The sequence below is a fragment of the Grus americana genome, chromosome 9 (genome assembly GCF_028858705.1).
Source record: "Grus americana isolate bGruAme1 chromosome 9, bGruAme1.mat, whole genome shotgun sequence".
Classification (NCBI taxonomy): domain Eukaryota; kingdom Metazoa; phylum Chordata; class Aves; order Gruiformes; family Gruidae; genus Grus; species Grus americana.
Window position 1 is genome coordinate 2590012 of NC_072860.1, and position 25751 is coordinate 2615762.

Genomic DNA, 25751 nt, shown 5'->3' on the forward strand with positions numbered 1-25751 from the left:
AGGAACTGTGTTTACTACCTCTTCCGTGTCCAGAATGATCCCCGTTCAATTTCTTCTCTGTGAAAAGAACTCTAAATCTACCTCTGATCAAATTGTAGCCAAATTTGTAGTAAAGAAAAAACACCTCTTTTGATAAATAGTAAGAGAAGTTAAACAAGCAAAAAAATGAGTAACATTATGAGGGAAAATCCAAGCAGAGTCACTGTCAGATCCAAAAAATGCAGAGAAAGCAGCTGTAAGCAAAGAAATCCTTGCAGGATTTCATCAACAATGCTCTGCAAAAACAAGTAGCTCTGTACAGCTTTCAAATGTAGGTAAAAGCCAACCAGGGCAGAACTTTCGATGATTTATGCTCATTGTTATTATACTCTTGTTACCTGAGAAAAGAGAAAGAAGGCAGCTATTAATAACTTTATTTCTTTCAAGGGCTTATCTGTACACTCTCATGCACAAGAGTAACACTCTTTTCCCTGTGGCTTATGTTGGAGTGTCACAGCCAGCTGTATTCTGCTGCATTACATTCGACACCTGAGCACCTTTCAGAAAGTACTTTTTAATCATCTTAGTTTCTCTGTCTTTAACCCCAAGTTCTGAAAACTGAGAGAGAGAGGAAGGTTCAAAGTAGGAATGCGCAAAAAGACTCCCAGAAGACCTATGCCGGACATGCTGTCTCTTCCCCCAGAAGCCTGCAGGAGTCTCACTCAGGGCAGCATCATTCACCGTTCCCAGGTAGGTGGTACGCCAAAGGCATTTTCAGCTCAAAGGAGACTGCAGAACAGCTCTGACAGCGCTGTGAAACCCAGTGCAGGCTTTGAGTCAGCCCCATATTCCCCCCTCTACAGACAGCTGAACAGAAAGGTAGTTAAATGTGTGTTTAAACATATTTTTAACTGAACCGAAGGAAAAGTAGTGAGAGCAATCTGCTTTACAAAGCTCCAGAATGAAATCTTTGTGAACACTGAATGTCATAGCAGCTCACTTACTTCTTGGAGTGTGTTATAAAATGAATGAGCTATACTTAGGCAAGAACAAAATGCAAATCATTGTAAACTCTGTTCTACTTAGACTTTGGAGACAGATGCCAGTATTTGGGATTTTTCTCCACTGGATCCAAAAAGTTGTGATTCACTTCAGTGATCATCTCAGCTACTCTAAACTCCTTTGATACTCACTAGAATTGAAGCTCTTCCTACTGTAGGCCTCTAAAAAAGAGCACATGAATAATGCACCGGAAGTGCTTATTTCTGTCCAATATAAAGACAGCAGTGGACTTGGATACAGATGTCTACATATTGTAGATAGGTCTAGTCACAGGAGATTTATTTCACTCATATAGTCCACAAAAATTTGAAATGTTTGAGTCCAGTTTCTATAAACACTTAATACGTTTTTCCTTCCTTTGATATGTACATTGATCTTCTCTGGAAAGAATGTATAGTTTAAGAATCAAATCTGTTAGGGAGACAATATAATTTACAGAGAATTCTCAAAAAAAAAAAAAATCCAATAAAAGGATTAAGAAGCAATCCTGCACTTGCGGAACCATACTTTTTAAGGAAGAAAATGAAAAAGATCATAAAAGTGTTAGCTGGAAGGGACTCTGGAGTCTCCAGTCCAACCTACTCTGACCAGGACACTTGCTGTCTCTAGGTCTGGTTGGTCGTGGCTTTGTCTAGCTGAGGTTTGAAAGCTGCCACAGAACTGTGAATTGCAAAGGAGCTTCAAAGAAGAATTTAAATTACCAACAAAAAAACCTGTGGCGACTAATAAGAGAATAAAAATATGTTAATGTATATCAAGAACAAAAACACTGCAGTAACAGGAAGGATCATTTACCATTTGTTGATGCAAAAGACATTAGTGCTAGCTTAAACTAGAATGGTTGGTATTTTCATGAAGCTAGATGATATTTTCACATTATATAATATTAATAAAATATGCCAAGAGTAACTACTCAGAATATTAAAAAACAATTACTAAAGTTAAATCTGCTGGAAGACAATGACACATCAGAGCCTTTTAAAAATACATAAACTAGCAACAGCTCCGAGGCTTTAATATTTACATCGCAGAACATAGTGTAAATGCCAAGCAGAGCTATCTTCCAAAAAATAAAGCTGTCTTTTAAGAAGTACTATCTTTTAAAAACCACAGGCAAAAACCACAGGCCAGTTAGTTACAGTCTTTGCAAAATCTTGGGAGGTCTGATAGAAATGCAATTTGTAGACAACTAAAAGATGTCAACAGACTTGAGATTTTATGAAAATATCCTGATTTATATAAGCAAACAAACCAGCTATTGGTTTTTTTCAGACTGCAAACTATTTCAACAAGCCCTTGGATTTAATTTCTTTTATTTCAATTTCTAAAGCCATATAGCAGAAACTTCCCACTCCACGCATGCATGGCTTCCCAAAAATCTAAACCAGAGAATTGCATAACTACACTGAATCATTAAAAAAAAAAAATCAGATACCTTATTATGCAGTATTTCACGTATATACTTTTGGCATATGTGTGCGCACATATACACATGCAGAGAGATGCACGCACGTAAGCCTTCAGTCAGCCTACCAAACAGGGAAGCACAGCCACCGAAGCTATAATGGTTATATTGATGAGAATCTAAAAACCCTCCAGATCTTTCTATTTCTATAACTAAGACACTGTTTAAATAGATATTTTACTCTGATTTCTCAAGGAGACGTAACTTTTTGTGAAGTGAAAATTTTTGCATGGTGTGAGAGAACACAACATTTTTATTGCTATTCAGAGTATTTTTGTAACATGAATTAACTTCTTTCCCCGCTAGAAAATACGCAGTAGTATGACCTGTACAAATAGAAGCCTCAATTTTCTCCCACAAGCCGCAATGGGAAAGAGATACAATAATTAGTATTCACCACTACACTGAACTGAATTATTAGGATAACAAAACAATGAAATATCATCGAGGCTTCAGGCATTTGCCTTTGGCAGGAAAACAGTCACTCCAGGCTCCCTAATAGTCAGTAACGGGGAGAAAAAAGAATAAATATACAGAGAAATATTCAGGGCATTTGAGGTCTCAATCACCCTCTAAAAGTGCCTATTTCCATCTGTTAATACAGCAAGTGTCTAAAGGAATGGGCTTTTATTTTAGGTGATTGAGTTAGATGCCTAAAGTGATGACAGCTAACATGAGCCCAAGCATCCAGGTAATCCTTATTGATATCTCAAAAATGAATTTGACATTAGCTGTGCATTGAAGGCGCTTTTAATACAGCTCCTCTTGCGGAGTGTTTGTTCAGTTTTATTTAGATAGAAGGCACAGATGATTTTACTTTACGTTTGATATAGTGTCGTCTTGAGTTTTACTACAGTTTAACAATCACGCTTTTCTAAAAGCATCTGACAGAGATTTCCTTTACCTGTTCTTTGACTGGAGTGTTGACATTTGATAGACACTGCTGGCAGACAGCCAGAAAGGATTTCACAGTTTTCCTCAATACCAACAAGTCCTCCTAGAACAAATATTAAAAAAGGATAATATATAAATATTAATAAAAGGTTGCTAGAAAAAAGCAAAATAAAAAGATAGCGATAATTTCATACATTCAATCCTATAAACTAGCCGAACAAAAAAGGCCATGAAAAAATATGCTATTCATAGAGCATAGAGTAAAACGTCATGAATTTTCAGAGGAATTACCCCACGTTTCTTTGTAATAAATAGTAATAAAAAACCAATATATTCCTGAGTTAAATTGTCTGTATTTTATATTGAATGTAAATTATAAATGTTTCAGAACAAAAAGTGTAATACGTTAAGGTCAGCCTACCTGGTGGTTTATAAAGAATTCTTTACTCAGATAAATCAACACGAACAAACATAAAATACCAGTGAATGTCTCAAGTTCAACAAAAACATTATCCTAACTGCCTACAGACATAGGAAATGTGAAAGCAAATCACAGAAATCTGATGAGTTATGGAAGAAGGATGGAGGTTTGTTGATCTGGAGAAAGAAGGATTTGTGGGTGGGAAAGACAACTGAGTGCATTGTACCTTGATCTAGAGACAACTGATGTGCATTGTACGTGTGGCAGGTTCAATAGGAAAGCTGTATACTTTGGCCTGGGGGAATTAACACTGTACCCTCATGAATCCCTATTTTTTACAGATAACAAAATAAACTAGTGAAAACAAATCGAAACAAAACATAAGATACTGGAGCATAATCATAAGACTACAGCAAGTAGCCACGTGGAAAGAGCAGATCAATTACAGAAGAACCCTCCTACGTGAAAAGGTAGGACTGCCTCTATCGTAACCAAGAAACGTACTGAAGATGTACCTGGCTTCTTGGCACATGCTTAAATAGTTACATGGTTTTACAGTAGTGAAAAACGGAGCACCGAGAAGAAAACAAGAACCAGAAATCACTAAGATTTGTGTTAGCTTCAAGTTTTGCGACAAGGACTAGCTTTGCCAGCATTGATTCATAGATTCTGCTACCCTGCATCGCTCAGGCGGTGCAAATGCTTCTGCCCTGCCTGCTCCTGCCCGCTGTACCACGTGTCTCCCAGCAGTTCTGCCAGGGCCCCCAGAGACAGCATTTCTCACACGCACCTGGGACCATTGCTTGAAAGCTCTTTCCCTTCCCAGTTTTCACCATCACTGGTTTCACGTAAAGAAGGGATCGTAACAGCCTCACACAGAGGCTGCTGGCCTACTGCTCCTGCAGGCTTTCCTCCACAGTACCTCCATCAGCTTTCAGATGGAAGACAGTGTGCCCCACAGAGCAACATCCGTCCCAAATCCAAAGAATCTACGTAGCGTACATGCAACATTTTCCTTGCTAAATATTCCCATTTTTAATTATGCCAGCTGTTCGGTCCATGTGTCTCATTTCTAGTTTTAGCTTTTCTTATTGCTTCCTATCATAAGATCTTGTTATTCTTTGTTTACTGGAAAGCCTTTTTGTGCTCCATATGGTCTTCCTGTACTGGTTCACAACAGAAGGCAGGTCTGCAAGCGTGCCGAAGCACCCCAAGTGTTCCCAAATCTCTGAACGTCTTATAATGTTCAACAGATTGTGATTTTCTGAGATGGACACCGAAGGTCTATAAGCTACCTCACCTTCCTATTCCTGGTAAGTTTTTCTCTGGTAATACAGCGAAGGATCCCTTTGTGCCACCACATTACACGACCTGCCCAACAGCTCTGCTCTGTTCTGAGTCACAGCTTTCCACTGATCAGCCTTCTTGTTCCCAGATATAAGCCTTCCATTTGGCAGCATTAAAATGCCTCTTTGGTTTTTTTAATTGTATTTTGTTTAACAATTGACCTATATCATCCATATTTTAAATGCCTGCATTTTACCTTCCCTGATGATTGGTAAAAATTACCAATTTTTAGCAGAGAATGGATCTCTCCTGGAATGCATCAGAAGCTATCCCCTTGCGTGATGATTTCCCACTTATAACTTTTTTCCAATATATTAATCAGCTTTGAGCTGCTGAATGTGAATTACATTAAATTCACATATTCACCTGAAATGCAACATGATACTAATGTCTTACAGAAACTGGTATTTCAGCTGGTTTCCTTATCAATCAAAACCACAAATCTTCTCCAGAAAAAATTTATTTGTTCCTTCCGGCCTTATCTCTCGGCCACGTTCATTCTGCCCTTCAGCCTTGTACTGATGGTGTTTTCTATCAGCCATTCCAAGATTTTACCTAGGACTGATGCCAGGCTGATCAGCTCACTGTTACATAATAATCTGATTTACAGCTTTAAGCATTGGGATTATAATCACTTTAATAACTTCCTACTTTCTATCACAACTATATTCCATTTAGATGTTAATGAATTCAACAAACTAAAACCTATGAAGAATTCTATCATAAAGGTTAAAAAGTGAATGAGCATGTCTCCTGTTTTTCTTTCCATCAAAGAACGAGTAACACATAGGTACACATTATTTATTATCCTCTCTCTTGACGGCATGACAAAGATTCATTTTGAAAAGTTACAGACAGCAAAAGAAAGCCTGACTGAACAGTGCAACAGAGCCATCTGGAACTTTTCTAAATTTGGAGAAATCCCCAGACTACTATAGAGTGCTAATTTTTTTTAAAAAGAGAAAATGGGAAGACAAAAAAATGAATGAGATTGTCAAGTCTTTTACTGTTCTGAGGCGCACAGCCAAGGCTCATGAAGTGCGATTACTGGATACACTGGCTTCAGCAGAAAAAACAGTGTGAAAAAATGTTACCGTCCTCTTGGTTGCTAGGGTTAAACCATGGGGTCACACTGTGAACTGGAGCGCTGAAGCGACCCAGGATAAAAATAACCCTTTCTTGAACTGTACAGCATAAAAATCTTAAAATTTAACTAGCCCATGGCAGGAACAAGAATGAGCTGCTAAGAGCAAGGACTTGTGGCTCTGCCACCACCTATAACCACACAGCTGTGTTCGCAAAACTTCTATCTAAAATTCTTCAGTTATTTTCTAGCTCTAAATTGAAGCTTTTTTTTTCCCACTGCAGCTGAGTGGAAATGCCATGCCTTTGCTAGGTTCATCTACCAAACCCAATGCTTTTCTTCCAATTTCCCCACTGCCTTTCCTCTAAACTGCTTACTTGCAGTATTAAATTCCTTCTCCTTGCAACTCCAACTCTTCAATGAACTTTACAATGTTCAAGAGCCATTAGCCAACACGATCCAACCTTTTGCACCTTGTGACTCTCTTCTTCCCCTTTGTGCTTTTTCATTGTGCCATATAAATATGAAAAGTCACCAAGTTGCTATGTCCTACTTTAAATCCCTCTTTAAATACCCTCTACTAATTCCTCTGCCTACTAATCACTTTGTAATAGCTATGCATTTGGGTAGGCTGGCTGCTGCTTATTCAGAACTGTTTCGCCTTTGTCTTGCCTCTGTTTGCTCTATTCATGCTTTTTTTTTTTTTACTGTTTTTGGACTTTGGTCTCTATTCTTCTATAAATATTTCCTTGTCATTACATACATGTACAGTGCATAGTATAATGCTCTTGGGCACTTGTTTATTGAACACATGAAGAAATCTAGATGGAAACAACAAGTGTATAATCCAATCCCCCATCTCCTACCTCAGGACTGTAATTACTCCCCAGGATCTACAGACAAGAGAACTCTTGCTGAGAAATTACCAACTTCCTTTGAAACCATCCTCACAGCCCTTTTCAGGTGAAGATCAGTTTTTCTCCAGGCTACAACAGACCTCTCCCACAAAGGACCCAGTATAAAGTGCTTCCCCCCAGTACTGTGCTGTCATGGCCTCAGCCTCTTCCAAACGTGTACAAGATGACAACCAAAGATGAGAGCATTAGACTATGGATATTTCAAGGCTTACGCATTTCATCCTTTCCTGCTGCAATCTTCCTTCTAGTAATCAATTTTTCCTTTCAGATCTTAGACACTGACTCCACAGTTTGACTTTTTTTTTTTCCCCCACAGACCACCTTGAAAAAGAGTTTTAAAAAAACTCTGCCCCAAGTCTGTGCTGTATTAACTGGTAGAATCTTTATTATTGGGCAGATAATTTGGGCTTTCTCACTAATTCAAATAATCAGTAATTATCATCCTTATATTAAAATGTCTTTAAAACATTTTTATGCTAATATCACTACCTTAAGCTCTATGATCAAAACTGCAATCTGCAAACGATATTACATAGTGTGGGGGGGAATCTGCAGAGCACCCTCTTGGTGAGAGACTGGATAAACAGCAGCTGATACAATGAGAACGTGAGCGCAACAGTGCCTGTGAACAGCCAAAACTACCTGTTCTGAGGGGGTGTTTGCCTAAAAACTGATAATGCTAAGACGAAAGTAAACAATGAATTTGCTAAAAATGATGCGATTAAACAATAACCAGGAGATTACCAAGAAACTTTTGAGAAAAGGAGAAGTCACCTTGAAAGCAGTATAAAAGCAGCATGAAAAGTTGTGATTGTGCAGAGGAACCTTGGGGCGGAACAGAGCAGCAGTCAAACCAAGTCAGACACCCCAACACCGCAACCACCGCCTAGGCTTGGTGGCACATCCTCCCTCCCCGCTGGAAGCCGTAAGTAGCCTGCGTCCATCTGAAGGACTGTCAGTACGGGGTGCACCACGCAGGAACGCACACCTCAAGTATGTGACTGTGTGGTGGCTCTGGGTACACACGAAGCTGGAGCACCCACACGTCCAACAGCACCCACATAAAAGAAGGGGATCTCATGGTTCCAAAAGAAGGGCAATGGGCTCCTGTGAAAGTGGGGGCGTGCCCGTGGAACTCTAAATTGTGTGTGTGTTTAGGGAAGGGGATTAGAGTAACTTGTGAACACTTACAGAAGGGTAGTTTGAAATTTGTAGGCATTCATTAGCATTATAAAAGTGTCTAGTATTCTGGTTTACCTGTTGTATAGCTGATACTTATCCTGGAGATGTGCTGCACTGACTGCAGGTTAATTATGTGTTGCTAATAAATCAATGAGCTGAGTTGATCCTAATTTGATTTAAACCACAAGAATCAAACAATTTTCCCCTGCCACACGTATAAAGCCTATAGACCAACACGCCTCACCTCATGTAGTCAGCCATAATCCAAAACATACCCAACAGCTGTAATATAAAGTGTCTCTCAGAAAGCAAAATACGTGCCCTGGGCTCGGATGTTATGTCCAGGACAGGTTCCAAACAACAGCAGTCCTCTTTGGAGAGAGCCTGCATTTTTGAAGAGCCATCTGAACACCAGATAAAGAATAACTTCATTCCAAAAAGATTCTGTTCCTACTTGTATACCCCTGGTTGTCATGTATGACTCTACCCTAGAACCGATACACAAAATTACTAAGCAACTGTGAGCACTACTTAAAGAACTCACTTTGAAAGAAACCTTACCAGAGCCACCCATCCCACCCGCAAATTCCCCGCAATAAAATGTATACCTAATGGATGCAGGGCATGCCTGACTAAGAAATGGTAAACTTGCCAATATATCCCCACTACTACCAAACTAAATACGTCCTCCCGCAGAAACATTAACACCCTTGAATCCTGTACTTACAATTCCAAAATGTTAACATACTTTATCCTGTGCATCGAATGCCTACATGGTAACTAACTAGGCGAAACAGAGCAGCTACTTTTTGCCAGCATGAACTCGCACAAATGACCCAGCTGGCAGCAGATGAACATTTCTTACAGATCAATCCTTCCATCTCTGATCTCTCTGCCTGGATGCTCAAGGGAATTCTAAAAAGTCATCTTCTAAACACAAGCCTGGGAACAAAAATTCATAAATCTAAGGGATACGGAAAAACAAGGACTCAAGATTAGGTTTATGACATAAATTCCCTTCTTCCCATTAGCCTTTTCATCTTTCATCTTCCTTCTCTTCCACACTATCCACCTCCTACTTTCCTCCTAGTAACTGTCTTATTACCTCGTCTTCCCCTGCTCCCACTCCCCTGTAGGTACCAATGACCTTTTCCTTTTCTTTCAGAGACAGTTTACCTGATTTGTATCCAAACAGAAACCAAGCAATTGTTCTCAGCTTGTATTTTGCTTTGTAATCTTCTGCTTTTATTTCAAACCTGAAAGGTTTGTGTGCCCAAAAGCCTCTCTTATTTTCACAGCTATATCCATTGGTCTACTAAAGTTACCACTTCAGCCTACAAACCATCACCTCCTCTGTCCTTAGATCATTACGGCTACCGCAGAGTAACACTAGGAAGCTGGAAGGGCCTCCGTATTACAATACTGTGTCAGAAATGTTCCTGTAAAAGCCTGCATACTTAAAAAATGCTCATGAAATGAACCGTTTTTCATTCTGAGATACTTGTGTTAATGCTTTGTCTTCCTATACATCATACTATAGAAGTGATCCCCTTTAATGTCTGCTAATTTATAAGCCTAAGTCATGGCTTATAAAACAACCATGGGCAAAATGATCTCCTAATGGATTAAACAACAGATATACTGCAGATCAGATTTATGTTCACAGTGAACAAACTACAATGGAAAGTTTGATATAAAAAAACCCACACAGGACAAAATGCTACGACCACATCAGGTTTGTGGATTTCTCTTTATCCCGTTTCTGTTGTGAGCAAAGCTGAGGTTGCTGGCCAGGCACAGAGAGCTGAAGGGAGTTAATGCAGTGCTCCTCTTGAACCAAGGATGCAGAGCACTCATTATTTTTATAGGGGGTGGGGTGAAATCCCAAACAATAAGTTAATTACAGCTCTCTAGGTTAGAGTAATTACGATTTTCATTGGAGATTCCAGAAGCAGAATTGACTTGTACTTCAAACGGTCATTCTAAATGGAGCTTTCATAGTTCTTTCCATTCCTATGAACATTATGACTAATATGAGTCAGAATAGAATCAGGAAGACATGAAAGATCAAGGCTATTCTGCGTTCATCTCATAAAACAACGTCTGTATGACATCTATAAATGTATCCTATTTTGAAAAACTAGGCAAAGCCGTACAATTGCACTAAGCTTGTCTGCAAGAAAAACCCAGTCACTGAAATAAATAAAGGTCTTTTTCTTTTTCAGTTGAACTGGACCATCGTTGTAATATTGCAAACAACAGTCCCCTGAATAGTTTGACACCAAAATGCAAAAGCTGCTCATCAGGTCCTATGCAGACAGAGGCTGTATGCGAGTCGCTGGCTGATGGCTGTAGCTTATGGTAAGTATGTTTCTTTTGCTAGAATTTAAACACAAGAAAACACGAAATTTTTTTCCAGCAATTCTGACAGCTATCACCCTGCACCATCTATGTTATACTGCAGCAATTCACTGCATTTAGTTCCAAAAAATGGAGAAACACAGTGAAGGGAGATGAGAATCTTACCGAACGCTCTGTGTCTTGGCATTTGCACCCAGAGCACGGCAAGACTGGGCATTGCTACTCAAGGGGCCCAGCAAGTGGGAGGACAGAGTTGTTGGGCATCTTCAGGAGTGGGTAAGACACCTAGCAAGACCCAATACTCAAGAGCACACAGGGAAAAATTTAATAAAGGTGTTGAAGACAGTGTCCAGGTTTGGATAGTCGACGAGGTGCTCTAGAATGAGCTTCAGTGTCTTGGTTTTATGGACTTAAGGGCTGAAGCAATGTATGGCCTCCTGGGTTTACTGTTAGTTACTTGGCTCCTTCCATCAAAGTGAAATTTCTCCTGCAGGGTAACAATGCTGCTAGCTAGCAGTACCTCAGATGCTTTATTGTGATGAGATTCTGAGTTCATTTAAAACAAATGGGATGTATTCCGTTTTCTCAGTTATAAGGAGTCAAGATGTAATATCATATACTACCAGCATGCTAAAAAGAAAGAAGCTAAAGAAGCTGAGAGAGGGAAATGGGAACAAAAGCCAGAATGAAGAATACCAAGTACTCTTTTTTTTTTTTGTAGTAGCTATTTTTAAATGTCAATATATGTCAGTATTCAAAACAACTCAAACAATTTACAATGTATTTTTATCATTTTTAGGCACATAAAATGCTTACTTTAGTAGTACTTTGGTATAGCATCTTCTTCTTTTTGATGCTGATGGGGAAGTACCCTTACTACTCCAGTTTTCATACCATTTTAATGTGATATATTACTTTTGAAAAAGCCCTAAAAAGACAGGATGTTGGCCTCTGATTCAGAAAACTGCTAAGGAAAGGTTCTGGAAAAGCTAACTATAACAAACAAATTACATGTAATGTCCTGACTGCGTGCACTTACTTATTAGTAATTGTCACTGCTAGTAACCTTACCTTTATATTTAGCAACATAACAGATGTAAGTAAAAGCCAAACAAGGTAAATACACATAAATATTAAGCTATCTGTGGTGTACAGATCAACAGCATTGCTTACAATTATTAGGTAAGCATTGTCAACATTACTTATCCATTCACGCAAACTGCTGTACTCACAACAAAGTGCATTAAGTATCTTCAGCAATAAAAATGTAAAAATCAGCTAGTATCAAATCCCGATAAAGACAAGCTTCCACTATTTGTACAGCTTATTTAGACATATGCATGATGTTATACAGATCTTGAAATATCAAATAAATCAAAACACCAACATTGTATATCCATTTCACAATGAGGTAAAATGACTGTGCAGTGGGTGGAGGGACAGAGAATGAGGTCTAACGCCTTTTTAGGCAAGTTCTTCAGTAAAATCTGTATGATCAAATGCCTACTTACTTTGGAAGGGGAGCCTTCAGTGATCTTCACCAGCTGCCAGAGAATAGAGTAATGGGAACACTGCAGTGCCTGAACAACTATCTGTAACAGAGGGAACACAAAGAATCCCAGCACATTGGAAATACGAAGCGTATCAGTGAAGTGTATGTAAAATGTATAATGCACTTTGGGGAGAAGAAACAGGAGCAGCTCTTAGGTAGTACTTTTTTTTTCCTCCAAGGATATTATGTTTTTCCTTAGCCAGTTTGGTGCAATAAGAAACCAGGTTACTACAGGTGAAAAAAAAAAAACCTACGTAAATGCTGGGAAATAGAACAGAAAACTGTGCATTGAAGTACAGCAAGAGGTGATATCATAGCATGTTAGAAATACCACCCAAAATCTACAAATCTCAGTTCAAAAGCATCTGTTTAAATACCTCTAAATCTGATTTCACTACTAAAACAGTCTGGAAATTTGTTCTATTGTCAAATGAACACGTAGCCCAATTTCTAAGACAAGGGAGAAAACCCAAATTTTCTCATGGAGAAGACTAGGCTCATATTTGTGGTGCCCATAAAAAGCACCCCTGGTACCTTTTTAAAATTTCAAATCTATATTAGGTGCTAAAAATTTCAAAATCTTTTTGGCTTGAAGATGCTTCCAACGGTTTGTGGTTCTTTGCAGAATACATCAAGTTTGTAACAGTTCTAATCGCTTCACAAAATACTTTTTTGAAAGATATCACTAAAGAATAAACCATTCCTTTTCAGTGAACTCCTTCTAGTGGACTGGGGGAAGAAATACTGAGGAGAGTTCAGATGTTCAGATTTCAGAACTTTTTTCCTAAGATCTTACTCCTAAGAGTATTTGGGGAGCCGTATCACTGTCAAACCTAGAAACTGAAGATGGCTGGTAGTTGCATGGACAATTTTTACCTGCTGGCCCCTTCCCTCCAGGTAGCACAATTCCAGCATTAAGCAGCAACTGCAGAGGGAGCAGAAGGTCCCACAGCTTAGAGCCATGCTTTCACATGGGGTTGGCAATGCCTCCTCCACTCAGTCATTTTTAGAAAATACTTCACAGAATTTCATGAGAATTTTTTTTTTCTAAATGAAGCTGGGTTAGAATTAACAACTAGCTTGTAATTGAAATCAAAATATAACTTCAAATGTGCTGAAATACTGGAGTAGGCAGTCTGTAGTTTAAACTGGAATCCTGGGAGAATCTGAAATGGTCCCTGTGCTCATCCATGAGAAGACTAAACCCAAACAAAATCAGAGATGTGTCCACCAAAAGAACTCCACTGGAAAGGTCAGCCAGCATCCCTGCTAAACGTTCTTTCTGTCTCCTGGTTTTCATAAGCTTCCATCTTACCTTCAATGCACAATAATAATTTGTGATAATTCTCATTGCAGCCAAGGTTTACAAATGTTTGGTTTCAGTGTAAACATCATGATTTATGATTGCTTTCCACAGCTAGGAACATCAGTTATTCCTTATTTTACAGATGAGAAAGGTGAAGCAAGTAGCTCAAAAATCACAGAACCCAAGATTTTTCACCTCCTGGATGGTGCCTTCCTACAATATAATTTTCATTCAAAACTCCATGTTTTTCCTAAATAACTGAACTCTGGTGCATTCCTCTTTTGAATTTCTCTATGACTCGACTCTTTAAAATTTTGAATCCCCAAATGATACGGTGCAGGTGTTGCTAACTGTACCTGTTCTGGCATAGCTCCATGTTCAATTCCAGTTCTTAGTAATCTGTAGCAGTTACTGAACAGATCCCATTTTGTGAGATCATGAGCGCTAGAACGAGAGGTAATAGAGAGAGATTAGTTGTGTTCCTCAAAACTCCACATCACAGCGAGACTACAGGCTGACCTGGCAGCTCAGTGAGCAGTTCGGTATTTTTGCAAAACGGAGACAATACAGCCTGCTGACAAAGCAGCTGCACGATTAGTTCACACCGTGCTAAAAGCAGAAGTTAGGCTTTCTGAGAATTCAGGAAAAATGTTTTACTACGTGGAATTTTTGTAGGGAGGAGATAAGCTCTCTGCGTACCACACATCTTTAAAGGTTGCTTAAGCGTAGCTACAAGCTCCTTCTCAGTGTTGCCTCTAAATCATCTTTCCTCTTTGGTTCTAAACATTGACTGAACTCCAGAAGGCACTTCTCTGGCATTGCAGCAGAAACTGCAGCCAAACTCTAGCAATACATACTGAATGAAAAATGGCTTTAAGCAAAATAAAGTTACATCTTTTTCTGCCATTATCATTTGGAGAAAAATAATATAATTATCACTAGATATTAAATATCCTGAAATATCTAAAGTAAGACAGCAAGATCTACATGTCTATTGAGACAGAGATGGTGGTTGCCGCCACCCCCCCCTTCATTGTTTCACATTTCAGTTGCACCAACCTGATTCACCAGCAAGAGGAATTCAGATGAGATTAGCAACATATATTCTACAGCCTTACAGACCTCAACAGCTTATGATCTAGCTTTTTTTTAATATACAACTGAGAAATACAAAAACAATTACAAAACATCAGGTTGCCTGAAAGACAAAAATTCTCTCTCAAAAAAAAAAATTTAGGTTCAACACATTTTTCTGCAGTGGAATTAAATCGAAATAATTTGAAACAATGTCTAATATGTTCATAAAAGAGCAAGCCACCTCAGAATAATCGCAAACTTGGTGATTAAATTACTCACCTGGAAGAAGGGATACTCAGACTGAATTGGCAAGTCTAAATTAGATAAAGCAGTCTTCTTGCATCTGGCTCTTTCATCCCACACCTTGATCACCAAGACATGCTCCTTTTCCCACCCCTTTGCACCTGCCCTGCTTTGGAGCTGCCTGACTTTGTTTAAATAATCAACTACCCCGCTCAGCCAGAAAGAATAATTCTCTAGTTCTGAAATGGACAGAGGTTGAACTCAAGACTGGGAATGCCGAGATCCTGTTGAAACCCCCTAGTATGAAATGCTTCCCAGTCTGGAGCGTGTTAGCCCTGGAAAACCTCACTGATAAAAGTTTCACAGAAAACATAACAATTAACGCCCTTGCGCTGAGAGCAAGTGAAATACACACTCTAGGGTTGTGTCATTGAGCCAAGGTGCACCTTAACTTCTAATTCAGATCCATGAATAGAACAATAGGAAAACTTAAAAAAAGAAAACAAATATAAAAATATTCCCCTCGCCTTAGATTCTGGATAGTCTTCAAAGTACAGAAATAAAATGTTTCATATATAAATTACAGGCTGTCAGAGAACTGCCTCTGACTAGTGATATTAAGCACATAGATGCTGCTTCAGCAAATCACAGGGTTGCTAGCAAGGCAGAGTTGTACCTCCTTAATTACAGCGCTGTAATTAAAGCAGTAAAATCTCCTCGGTGTGCAGAGGCAGATATCAGCATAGATTATCCTACAGAGAATACGATAGGACAACCTGTCTCATTTCTGTCTTTTCATTTTAGAACCCTCCATGTCAGGCAGCCATCACAGGGGGCATGCCCCCTTGCCCTGACACCTGGCAGCACCTTGGCTCTTTGCTCTGAGCCTTACAGCCAATCTCAAGAAGAGCTTTTCTGCTTCCAAAGCTGAAAAATTCTAACCATATACAAGTTGCACAGGGCTTTTCAATATAAACACCCTTAAAGAAGAACCTCCACATTAAATTTAGGCATATTCTGGTACAGCTTTATCTCTTTTGAACTACTTAGCAATCAAAACGATAGTTATAAAAGTACCTTGGACACAATACAATTCTCCATAGAACTTCAGATTGACATAGAGGCTCCTAGAATGAAAGTTCACAGAACACAGGATTTTCCCTCAGTCCCTCCCATGTCAGAGAGTTTTCATGGATTAGAGAAAACAAGGCCCAACAATTCATCAAAGGTTTCTTTCCATCCCTATAGATAGCACTGTCTGCTGGGGCGTGTTTCTGCCAGACGGTAGTCAGATGAAGTGAAGGTACCAGTTCCACCATGTTTCTGAAAGCGTGGAAAGAAGCGGCTTAGCAAACTTCCTGTTAGAAGAGGTGATCTCTCCACCCGCAAAACTGCTTCTCTTTTTAAAGCAACACAAAGTGAGAGGAGCTGTACCTCGGGCTTTGAACAGCTATGCTAGATACAGTCTAATTTCTCTGCTGAGGTTTCACTTATCATTGTTTCTACTTCTTCTGGATATAACAAACTTCTGAGTAACTCAGTCTGAAGGATGGACTGCTCAGGTTAAGCAAAGGGTTTCTATAACAGGAAGAGAAGATCTGCTGATCTTGGAAGCATCCTGACTGATCACGCTTACGCTGGTAACAACATGACTCGCATCTGGAGAGTTACTATAGTCATTGCAGGCTTACGAAGTCAGTGTGGAGGCAGGAAGGAATCAAATTCTGTATCATATTTGAGGACTACTGGACAGTGATACCAACAATCATGATTTCTAAATGTGAAACAATGTTCTATAAGCAGCACAGCATCAAAAGGGCACATCCAGAGTAATGGAGGGGATGTCTGAGATTCATGTGCCTTGCATTGAACTAACTGAAGTAATTAAATAAGAAATGCTGATATTTTGCAGCATACAAACTGCTACAGCACTGATGTGTTATGTGTGAAAGCTCCGTTGAATTGGGCTGGAATCAGTATAGAAAAATTGTCTTCATGGACTTGAGGACAGAAAAAAATGCTGTAAATATCAGTGAGATCTGGGTAAAAAAGAGAAGCCCAGGTATATACTCCAGGTGTTTTATTCAGAAGATCTCAAGAAAAGTTATTATTATATTCTGAAAACTTGGAAGGAAACATTGCAATGATGAATTTAATTTGTATTGGAATACTGATATCCTTGTTTGATGGAAAGACATGAATTAAAAAGTTTGCCGTGAGTCCTTTGTTGCCATGACCCTCTCAGAAAGAGGATTAGCTCAGGCTTGGGAAACCTCAGTACAGAAGCTTTTTGGCCTGGAAGGCTTCTCTGATAATCCCCTACCATGGTTTTTTCCACCTTGCTGGGCTTCTTTTTCCTAAAATACGAAGAAGTAGCAACTATAAAGGAAACACAAGCACAGATAAGGTATGGTGGAGTTTCTCTTACTGGAAGAAGAGAGAGACTTGTTTCTTTTTGAAGCCTCAGCAACTACTTTATCAGTCCACTGTTAGAAGATCTGAAAGGTATCAGTTGTTAGCCTGCAATTTCAACTTCTTGCATTGATTTAATTTCTTTTGACTCCCAACTGATGATAGACAATGACAGTATCAGACAACAGCCACCATTCTTTGAGATGAGAACACTCAATGTGAGTTTTGAATTGAAGATCCTAATCTCATAGCTAAAGGTTCAACAAAAACGCTGTCTCGGATGGTATGATTGTTTCCTTTCACAAAGAAATCACATCAGACGTAACATTCAGTAAAGTAATGAAAAGATTTCATTACTTCTTTATATGCAAGCAGATATTAATTAGAAATTCCCATTGAACTATAATCATAAATAACGAATCAGCTGAGAAATGATACACAGCTGCTCTTCAGCTCTTTAGCTTTGATTCTTTTCTCTTTCCTCTTTTTTGAAGGTGTAGGTAGATGTCCCCAACCCCGATGTGTGTGTTATTCTACAAAGCTTTCTTTATAGTTTAAATAAACCCTAAAGGAAAAAGTACATATGGGAGACTCTCAGAAAAGCCTTAAGATTTGTGCTTCTTTCTTGGATGCGAACTATAGTTTTCACCAATCCTCTCAGGAAAGGCAGAAGTGGCTCCAGCATGTTACCAGGGAGACCAAAAACCTAATTTGCACATGTGTCAGCCTGCTGCACTACGGAAATTAGTAACGATTTAATGATCTCTGTGGGACTCTTGTTGAATGGAAACAAAGAGTAGATATTGCAGAACCATTTCATACAATGATCCAGTGCAGAATTCAGAAGTGAAGACTAAGCACAGAAAGAAAAGATAAATGAAATCGCTAAAACCAGTCTGTATAAAAGAGGTGGCAGAAGCAAGGTGCTCTCACATCGTGTGATGAGTAAGAAGTGATTTGTAGCTCTCAGCCATCTGCATATGAGGCTCTCTTACATGCTGACCAGGAGCAATTCCTTCCTGCAGTTGACAGGAAAGGAAGATTAGGTCTTTGTGCTGTGCTCCAAAATTCATAGTTCAAGTGAAATTTTCTGGGTTGCCCTACAAGTTATGAGAGTGCCGGTAGGTCTGAGAGCAGCAGGACCCTGAAAAGCTGCTGCCTAGTTCCATGAGCTGTATCGAGCTTAGTGAAGGAGTTTCTGTGCAATCCACACAGTTAGACTTTGCCAGTAATTCAACTAGAAACTATTCCTGGCATTTCTGCAGAAAGAGGACACATCTTCTAGACTCTCATCATTAACTATTAGTATTATTATTATGACTACTACTTATTTCTATAATTTTGAGGACAATACCCCAAACGCATTGAGAAACTGGGAGAAACAGCTTCCTCCAGGGCTCTCCTAAGCTGAGGCTCAAAGCCCAGATTTAGCCTGCATCCGCTGGTACCAGAGGTAAGAAGTGTCCCTTGTGCATTGACTGCCGGTCATGCAGGGGAGTGTGGTTTTTAGTAAGACACTTGTAGGAGTAAAAGCATTTAGTGCAAGGGGTGGTATGTCACTTGCAAACCAAATCTGTAAAAGTAATGGCATTAACTAAGCAAGGAGCCAGATTAATCCAAACAGTTATACTGACAAATACCACTACTCATTCAATCTCTATTTCATATTTCAGGCCATGTATTTTCTCATTTCTTAACACCAGACATCAACTGATACTTGCTGAAATGATAAAATTAACATAGTAGATTTTTGAGGGGAAAAAAAATAAATCACATACTTGTGAAAAGAGGTTAACCTCTTTAATGTGGAGAGCACATTGTATATGTCATCATCATCAGCTTCTTCTCCCTGCAAATGAAAGGAAAACCATTAAGAGAGTTCAGCAATCCAGCAGAGTACATTACTGCACGGGGAGGAGCAGATTTCTTTGAGGGTTTATGTTCACACCAAAGCTGACTCCAAATTTTCTAATGACTTTTATCTAGCTTCTATAATAAGAATATTTAAATAACCGCCACATGGCACTAGGAAATAAGCAAGATCATCTGAGAATATTCAGCAGTATCACAGTGTCAATACTTAAACTTGTATCCTCTAGCAGGAGAAATCATTCCCAAGAATAAAAGCTGAGCTCTACCTTATTTTACAAAAAGAACTGAACTGCAGTTTAACCATCAGCTGATGAACGTCCTACAAGAATAAAGCCAAGCGCTTGCCTTGCTCCATGCCAGAAACCTGCAGATGTCAACAGCAACTTTTCTAAAATGATCAGTGGGACAATTCCTTTCTTCTCCTGTCCTTCATTGCTGTTCACTGTGTTACACACTGTAACACATGAAAATCACATTATCTGTACAGACTGACTTTGGGGTGGGGTGGGGTTTTTTTGTTTTTTAAATTTAGATTTTACAAATCTAGGGAAACTTTTCATTTACATTTATTTTTTTCTTTCTGGTATTTTAAAATATCATTATCGTAATATTTTATGCAAACTGAACAGCAAATGCTTTTAGTGAAACAAGTGGAAATAAGGTACTTCTAAAACTTAATTTCTTCCAGCAACTTTCTGAAACAGGAAACCCACTTCCAACAATTCTTCTCCATTTCATTTTGATCTTCCCCCCCATCTAAAAGCCTAACAGCCTTCCCTTGTCACACACAGATGGGCAGAGATGTAGCACAAATTCTGGAAGGTCGTTTCAAGTTCCACTCAGAAGTTTCTGAGAAAGCACATATAAAATGGCAGACAGGTAGACAGCAGAGTAAATGTATTGTATCAAAGACTATACAGTGGTGCACTAACTCCTCTGGGGTTGTGGAGTGCCTGCTTCCTGCATGCACTGCCTTTTTTACTCATTCCTACAGCAACAGACAAACTTTATTTACTCTGCAATGTGACATGGCATATGTACAGTATGCCTGTATGTGGCATGTTACTTAAAGACAGAATAAAGCTTATTTTCTTTCATATGCAATTCTAAAATAGACTGTAGCTTAACTTTCTATAAACGTACATAAAAAATTAGATGTATCTGCTACAGTGCAGTGCATGACTAGAAGTGAAGAAAAAGATCTATGCAGCCCTTAAGTTATGTTTGAGAAGCATGAGAATTACAACAAATTAAGCAGTGCTACACAAAGTTAAATTGATGGAAAGCAAGAAAAAATGAGTAAGGTTTCCATTCTTATTTAATGTATTCTGTCTTATGCATTTTGAAGCATAAATTCTTACAAGTAAATCCCAGGTACCTCCAGGTTTCAGACCTGTATCTTTATTTCATTCTTTCCAGAGCTCTTTCAATATGCCATTATAAATATTTTACTAAATCCTCTCTTCCATTCAAGACATAATCCAATCTTGATGCTGCTGCCTGCATATCCATTTGGGACTACTGGAATCACCACAAGCATTAATGTAAATGCACCTTTCTCTGCATTTTTCATCAGCTTTCACCCATTCATCCATTTAATTTCTTATGTGGACTGTTTAAATACTAGACTAAATTTTCAGAAGCAGGATTGTCCCGTGATCTTTGTTTTATAGCATCAATGCTTTGCAGGCTTAATGGCTAGTACAAAGGATCTTCTACGTGGAGACACAGCCCCAAGTAATTATGAAATAGTTGCTACTGCACTACATCTTCAGATGGATAATTTCATGACTTGGTAAGAATGTTTTTCTGCAGTTTACCATAGCATATTTTAGGTAGTTAACTAAATTCATTTTAAGAAAACAAACCTCTTGCAGCAGATCCTCTACAGAATGGTTGAATCGATCCACAAATTCATCAATAAGTTGGCTGTGGGCTATGTCAACTCGGTTCTGGATTGTATATTCTTCACTACAGAGTATGCTGTAGGTTTTGCTGCAGGCTTCGAGAACATCCGATTCCACATGTTTTTCCACAACAAACTTAATCTGTTTCAGTAAGGCATCGAGATGCTGTAGATCAGAAAAGAAGTTCAGCTTTCACCTTACCTGAACAATGAAACTCAAAGAAAAAGTCATTCAAAGAATACACCAAATCAAGGTTAGATTACTAATATGCCAAACGAAGGCACAGTACTGCATGACTAGAATAGTAATCAGATACTTGAAAGTAACCAGACTTCTCACCCAAGGTACTATACCTTTTCCATTCTGCCCGTGCTATAGATTTCCAGGTCAAAATACTGAGGGATTTGCAGGAGATTTGCAACCTTCTCGGCATCAGCGGAGTACTAGAACATAATTGAAACAAAACAAAAAAATAGTGAAGTGAAAAAAACCCACCCACACTACAGCATGAAGAAGTTTAAAGACAGTTGTAAATACCAGCAAGAGGTTTGTTTTGTTGAAAAATGTACCTTGGATAGCAACATAGGAAGTGCAATAATGAAATGCTCAGTCAATTTATTCCTGTCATCTATCTGAGTTTTTCTTTCTTTCGCTGTCAAGACCTGCAAGTGATCAAACGTAACTAAAGTAAATACAATTTCTGTATGTAGCATTCATTAATTTTTCTAAAATTTGTATTACAAACAAAAATCCATGCAAGTGTATTTTTAATAGATCAAAAGAGGAGGGAATAAAAAACTCAAACACATTTGGACTGAAGAGTGATTAAATGGGAGGACCATGTGTCCTAAGAAGCCGTGATTGAAAAGGAAGATATCACATCATCCAGCGTGATATTGTCTCAACACATCAACATTTTTTTAGGACTGAAATTCAAATATAACCCAAGTTAGTGGAAGTTTTGCTATTGCTTCCAAGCGAATTGAGCTCTGGCTTTTGCACATTAAACAAAGTGTTAATATAAGACCTCAGGGCGAACTGAAGTATAATTAAGAAAACCAAAATCAAACCACACTGTGACAGTGATTTTCATTAGCAGATTCATGGCCTCATCTCTAAACTGGAATGTAATTCTCAGTGAGAACATAATTCCAAGTTCACAGAACTCATTTACAAATTTCAGTGACAGATGTACTGAAGCTACTAATGCTGTCATAGCAAAACCACCTTGAAACAGTGAATACAGAGACAATAATCAAAACAGCATGCTTCATAAAAGCTTAGATCTGGCTTCTTGGCTTCAGAAAAGGAGAGAATTCTTTTGAAAACAAATAATGGTAATAAAATATTCAAGTTAGCTAATGATTTATGTATAGCAAAGCTGCCAGACTGCACAATAAGGGTTACAAGCTAAAGTCAGAGAAGAAACTATTTCACAAGAAGGTGAGTGCATAATTAGAAATCTGCTCCCATTTCAACTCAGAGAATATGCTAGCGAGATCATGAGAACATGACAAACCTCTACTGACAAGTCAGAGATCCCTGCAGTTACCATCCCACAACTCATGATCTAACTGAAAAGAAGCAAAAGCTAAATGTCATACCTACATCTCTCTGTAAGTGAGGAGGAACAGCTGGAAACAAAACATGTGCTTGGATGACAGGTAGCCTACTGTCTCAGCAGGAATCCAAAACAACCACGGAAGTGAAGAGGAACAGTTTTGTAACCAGGGTAAGAAACCACTTCCATAGTATACGGCAGACAGCTGGATACATACAGCAGCAACCGCAATTCCTGCCCCAACTCGGGGGGCAGCACCACCCATGCCTGCAAAAGCCACTGGCTCATCGGAGGGTGACACAAATGCAGCCAGCACGTCAGGCTCCCACCCTCTAACAACCCAGTCATATTCTGGTGACCAAATATTGCTAATTCAGTGGTGCTATTAATTAATCTGGGTCCCTAGGATGATCTTGAGGCTCTTTTGATCATCCTTCAGAAGGTGAAATTTGTTTTACTGAAGTATTTTCTTTAGCTTTGAAGAACCACAGACACTGAAAATGTAAGACTAAGCAATTTGCTGAACTTCAGTCAACTGAACTGTAGATCTCTTGAGATAGACAAAAATACTTGGAAAGCTAACAGTGACATTATTTGGTGCTCCAAACATCAAATTTTTGTTAAATTTGAAGTCTGCTAGAATTATTTGCAGCTAGAGACAAAACACAGTTAAGTTGTGCTGACAATACGGTTTTGGTAACACAGGATGATACGTGTTTGTGTAAACCTGAGTAAGTGCTTTTGTAGATTTCCCCCTCCCCCACCCCTGAAATGTTTTAATAAATTAGGAATGTCTTAGAATATGCTTTATGCATTAACACACATAAAACATGTTTGAACTGATGGTTTCTTGGACCTTTTCCTGGGATGCTGTTTCTGGACATGAGGCTAGCCTGGTTTTGGCACATAAAAATTAAGAAGCTAAGCAACTGCATTTTAGTTCAGCAATAAAGAACGCTAAGTCTATCTCTAGATTTCACCTTCATTAACTCTGGCTTTCATTAATAAACTAGTTACGACTATTCAGAAAAGAACCTAACAGAAGCACCACACGTTCACATGGGTTTATTTCATTTCAGTCTAACCTAAATAAGAGGGGGACTACCAAAAATGAAGAAAATATGTTGGGGAAGCTGAGACTCTTTTGGAACACGGATGCTGTACTTATGGAGAACACAGCTGAAAGCGTGTTGATCACCCTGACCTTATGACTTATACTGAAATGCTTAAAAGTGCATACCCAGCCTTAGGATGGAACTCCACTGATCCCCAAACAGTCACTATAAAATAAATGAGGAGGCAGCTAGATTGCAATATGGACAGAATGTCAAATTCTTAAATTTTTAGGGCACTCAGTGGAAGAGGCAGAAGAGGATGGATACATAAACCCACAGATGTATTCAGGTTGGTCCCAGTCCCACTCCTCCCGCTCAAAGCAGAGCCAGCTCAGGGGTCAGACCAGGATGCTCAGGGCTTTGTCCAGTCAGGTCTTGAAAACTGCCAGAGATGGGAACTGCACAAACCCTCGGCTTCTGTAAATTTTACGTCCATATCAGCAGCACACTCCTTTTTATGGAAGACGCTCACTGGTAATCTTGTTCTGCCCCTGAACTCTGCACTTACAATTCTAATCTAGACTTAACATTAAGGGCCATATATGTGGGTACATTTTAAGTGTAAGCCAGGGGTACGATAAAAAGAACGTCTAAAAAAATCACAGAAGAAAAATATTTTCATGCTGTAAATTTATATTACTTTACTTGGCAATGCAAAATCCAAAACAAAACAAAAACCCAAACATGTCTAGAAATAGAATTTCTACTATTTTTCTTCAAAAATGTTCACGTGAAACAGGAAACACCAATTATAAAAATATAATTTAAAAAGTGTTAAAATGTGGCACTGTAGACAAATATTTTATGTTACTATAGTTACACACACAGGTCCGAGCAACCTACTGCAGTACCACTTACTCTCTTGCCAGTGCCTCTGCCTACTGGAGGATGTGCTTCAGCAGCTTGTCTGATTGTACACACCATCAACTCAATAAGAGCACTCTCCTGCCGGTCGGACATTGCTATGGAGGGAAAAGAACAAGTAACATAAGTTCTGATGTGTGTGCAAGACATCTTAAAGACAACAAAGCTGTGAATGCAGTTGTAGAATAGAGAACAACACAGAAAATGTTATTTTGTCCCATTTATAAAACCAAGGCTTTCTTGCTTGCTCTTTGAATTACCATTCACATCATCTCAAAATGGATACTGCAGCAGAACTGAAAGAAGTCCAGAGAAATGCAGTCTGGAAAAAGGATGAATGAAGGGGAATATAACAAAGATCTACAAAATAAAGAGCGTCATGGAGGACAGAAAGCAACTGACTGTTCACTGTCACTTCCTTATAAAATATTCTCCCCATCACAAAATATTATTTCTGTTCTTTGGGAAATACTTCTGGTCACACCTAGAGGATCAAAGCCCACTAGGCTATGCAGAAACAAAGAACCAAAGTGCCTAATTTCCTTAGGAAATTACTGTATAAATACTACAACCGTAGCAGGTGGATACCAAAAGCTCCAATTTTGAAATACTGAGATGATCAGCACATCGCACTAGGAAGCGGTAAGTACGTCGGTTTTTCAACCACCTAAACCCTGCGAAAGTCTTTGAAGCAGGAGAATCCCGGGGGATTATAAAGGATCTTGAATGACACTCATTATGGTTAGGAACTCTTTGCCACCAACCTCACTGGCTACCATGTGCACACAGATTATTAGCCAAAGGAGATTCAAAACTAATGGCGAAAGAATCCCCCTTTTTTTTTCCTCTTGAGAATTCATTAGGTTTTTAACATTGTCTGGAAAAAACCCGTATTTATTTAACACCATTTGGAATGCTTGTTTATTCAAAATTGTATTAGCTACTTAATTTATTGAAATGTTCGTGTATACACCAGTCATTTAAACATTCAGACAAGAAGTCGTCCTAGCCTATAATATTAGGGAACCACAGTACATCAGGCTTCACAAAATGAAGAACAGAGTACAAAAATGCTGGTTTTGAAGCAAAGTGCATTAAAAATGGATTAAACTAAAATCTTCTTCAAATAT

At 38.8% G+C, this 25751-nt stretch overlaps 1 protein-coding gene across 2 annotated transcripts in view; it reads right to left on the bottom strand.

The window, feature by feature from the left end:
* STAG1 (stromal antigen 1) overlaps positions 1-25751 on the bottom strand; it is a 195369-nt gene that overhangs the window by 22899 nt on the left and 146719 nt on the right. For both annotated transcript variants that reach the window (XM_054836104.1, XM_054836105.1), the window contains exons 16-23: positions 24616-24719; positions 21651-21743; positions 21435-21524; positions 21043-21246; positions 19081-19151; positions 13927-14014; positions 12224-12304; positions 3411-3503 (exon numbers count right to left, since the gene is read on the bottom strand). In XM_054836104.1, coding sequence (XP_054692079.1) covers positions 3411-3503; positions 12224-12304; positions 13927-14014; positions 19081-19151; positions 21043-21246; positions 21435-21524; positions 21651-21743; positions 24616-24719 — 824 coding nt within the window. The remainder of the gene's footprint in view (positions 1-3410; positions 3504-12223; positions 12305-13926; positions 14015-19080; positions 19152-21042; positions 21247-21434; positions 21525-21650; positions 21744-24615; positions 24720-25751) is intronic.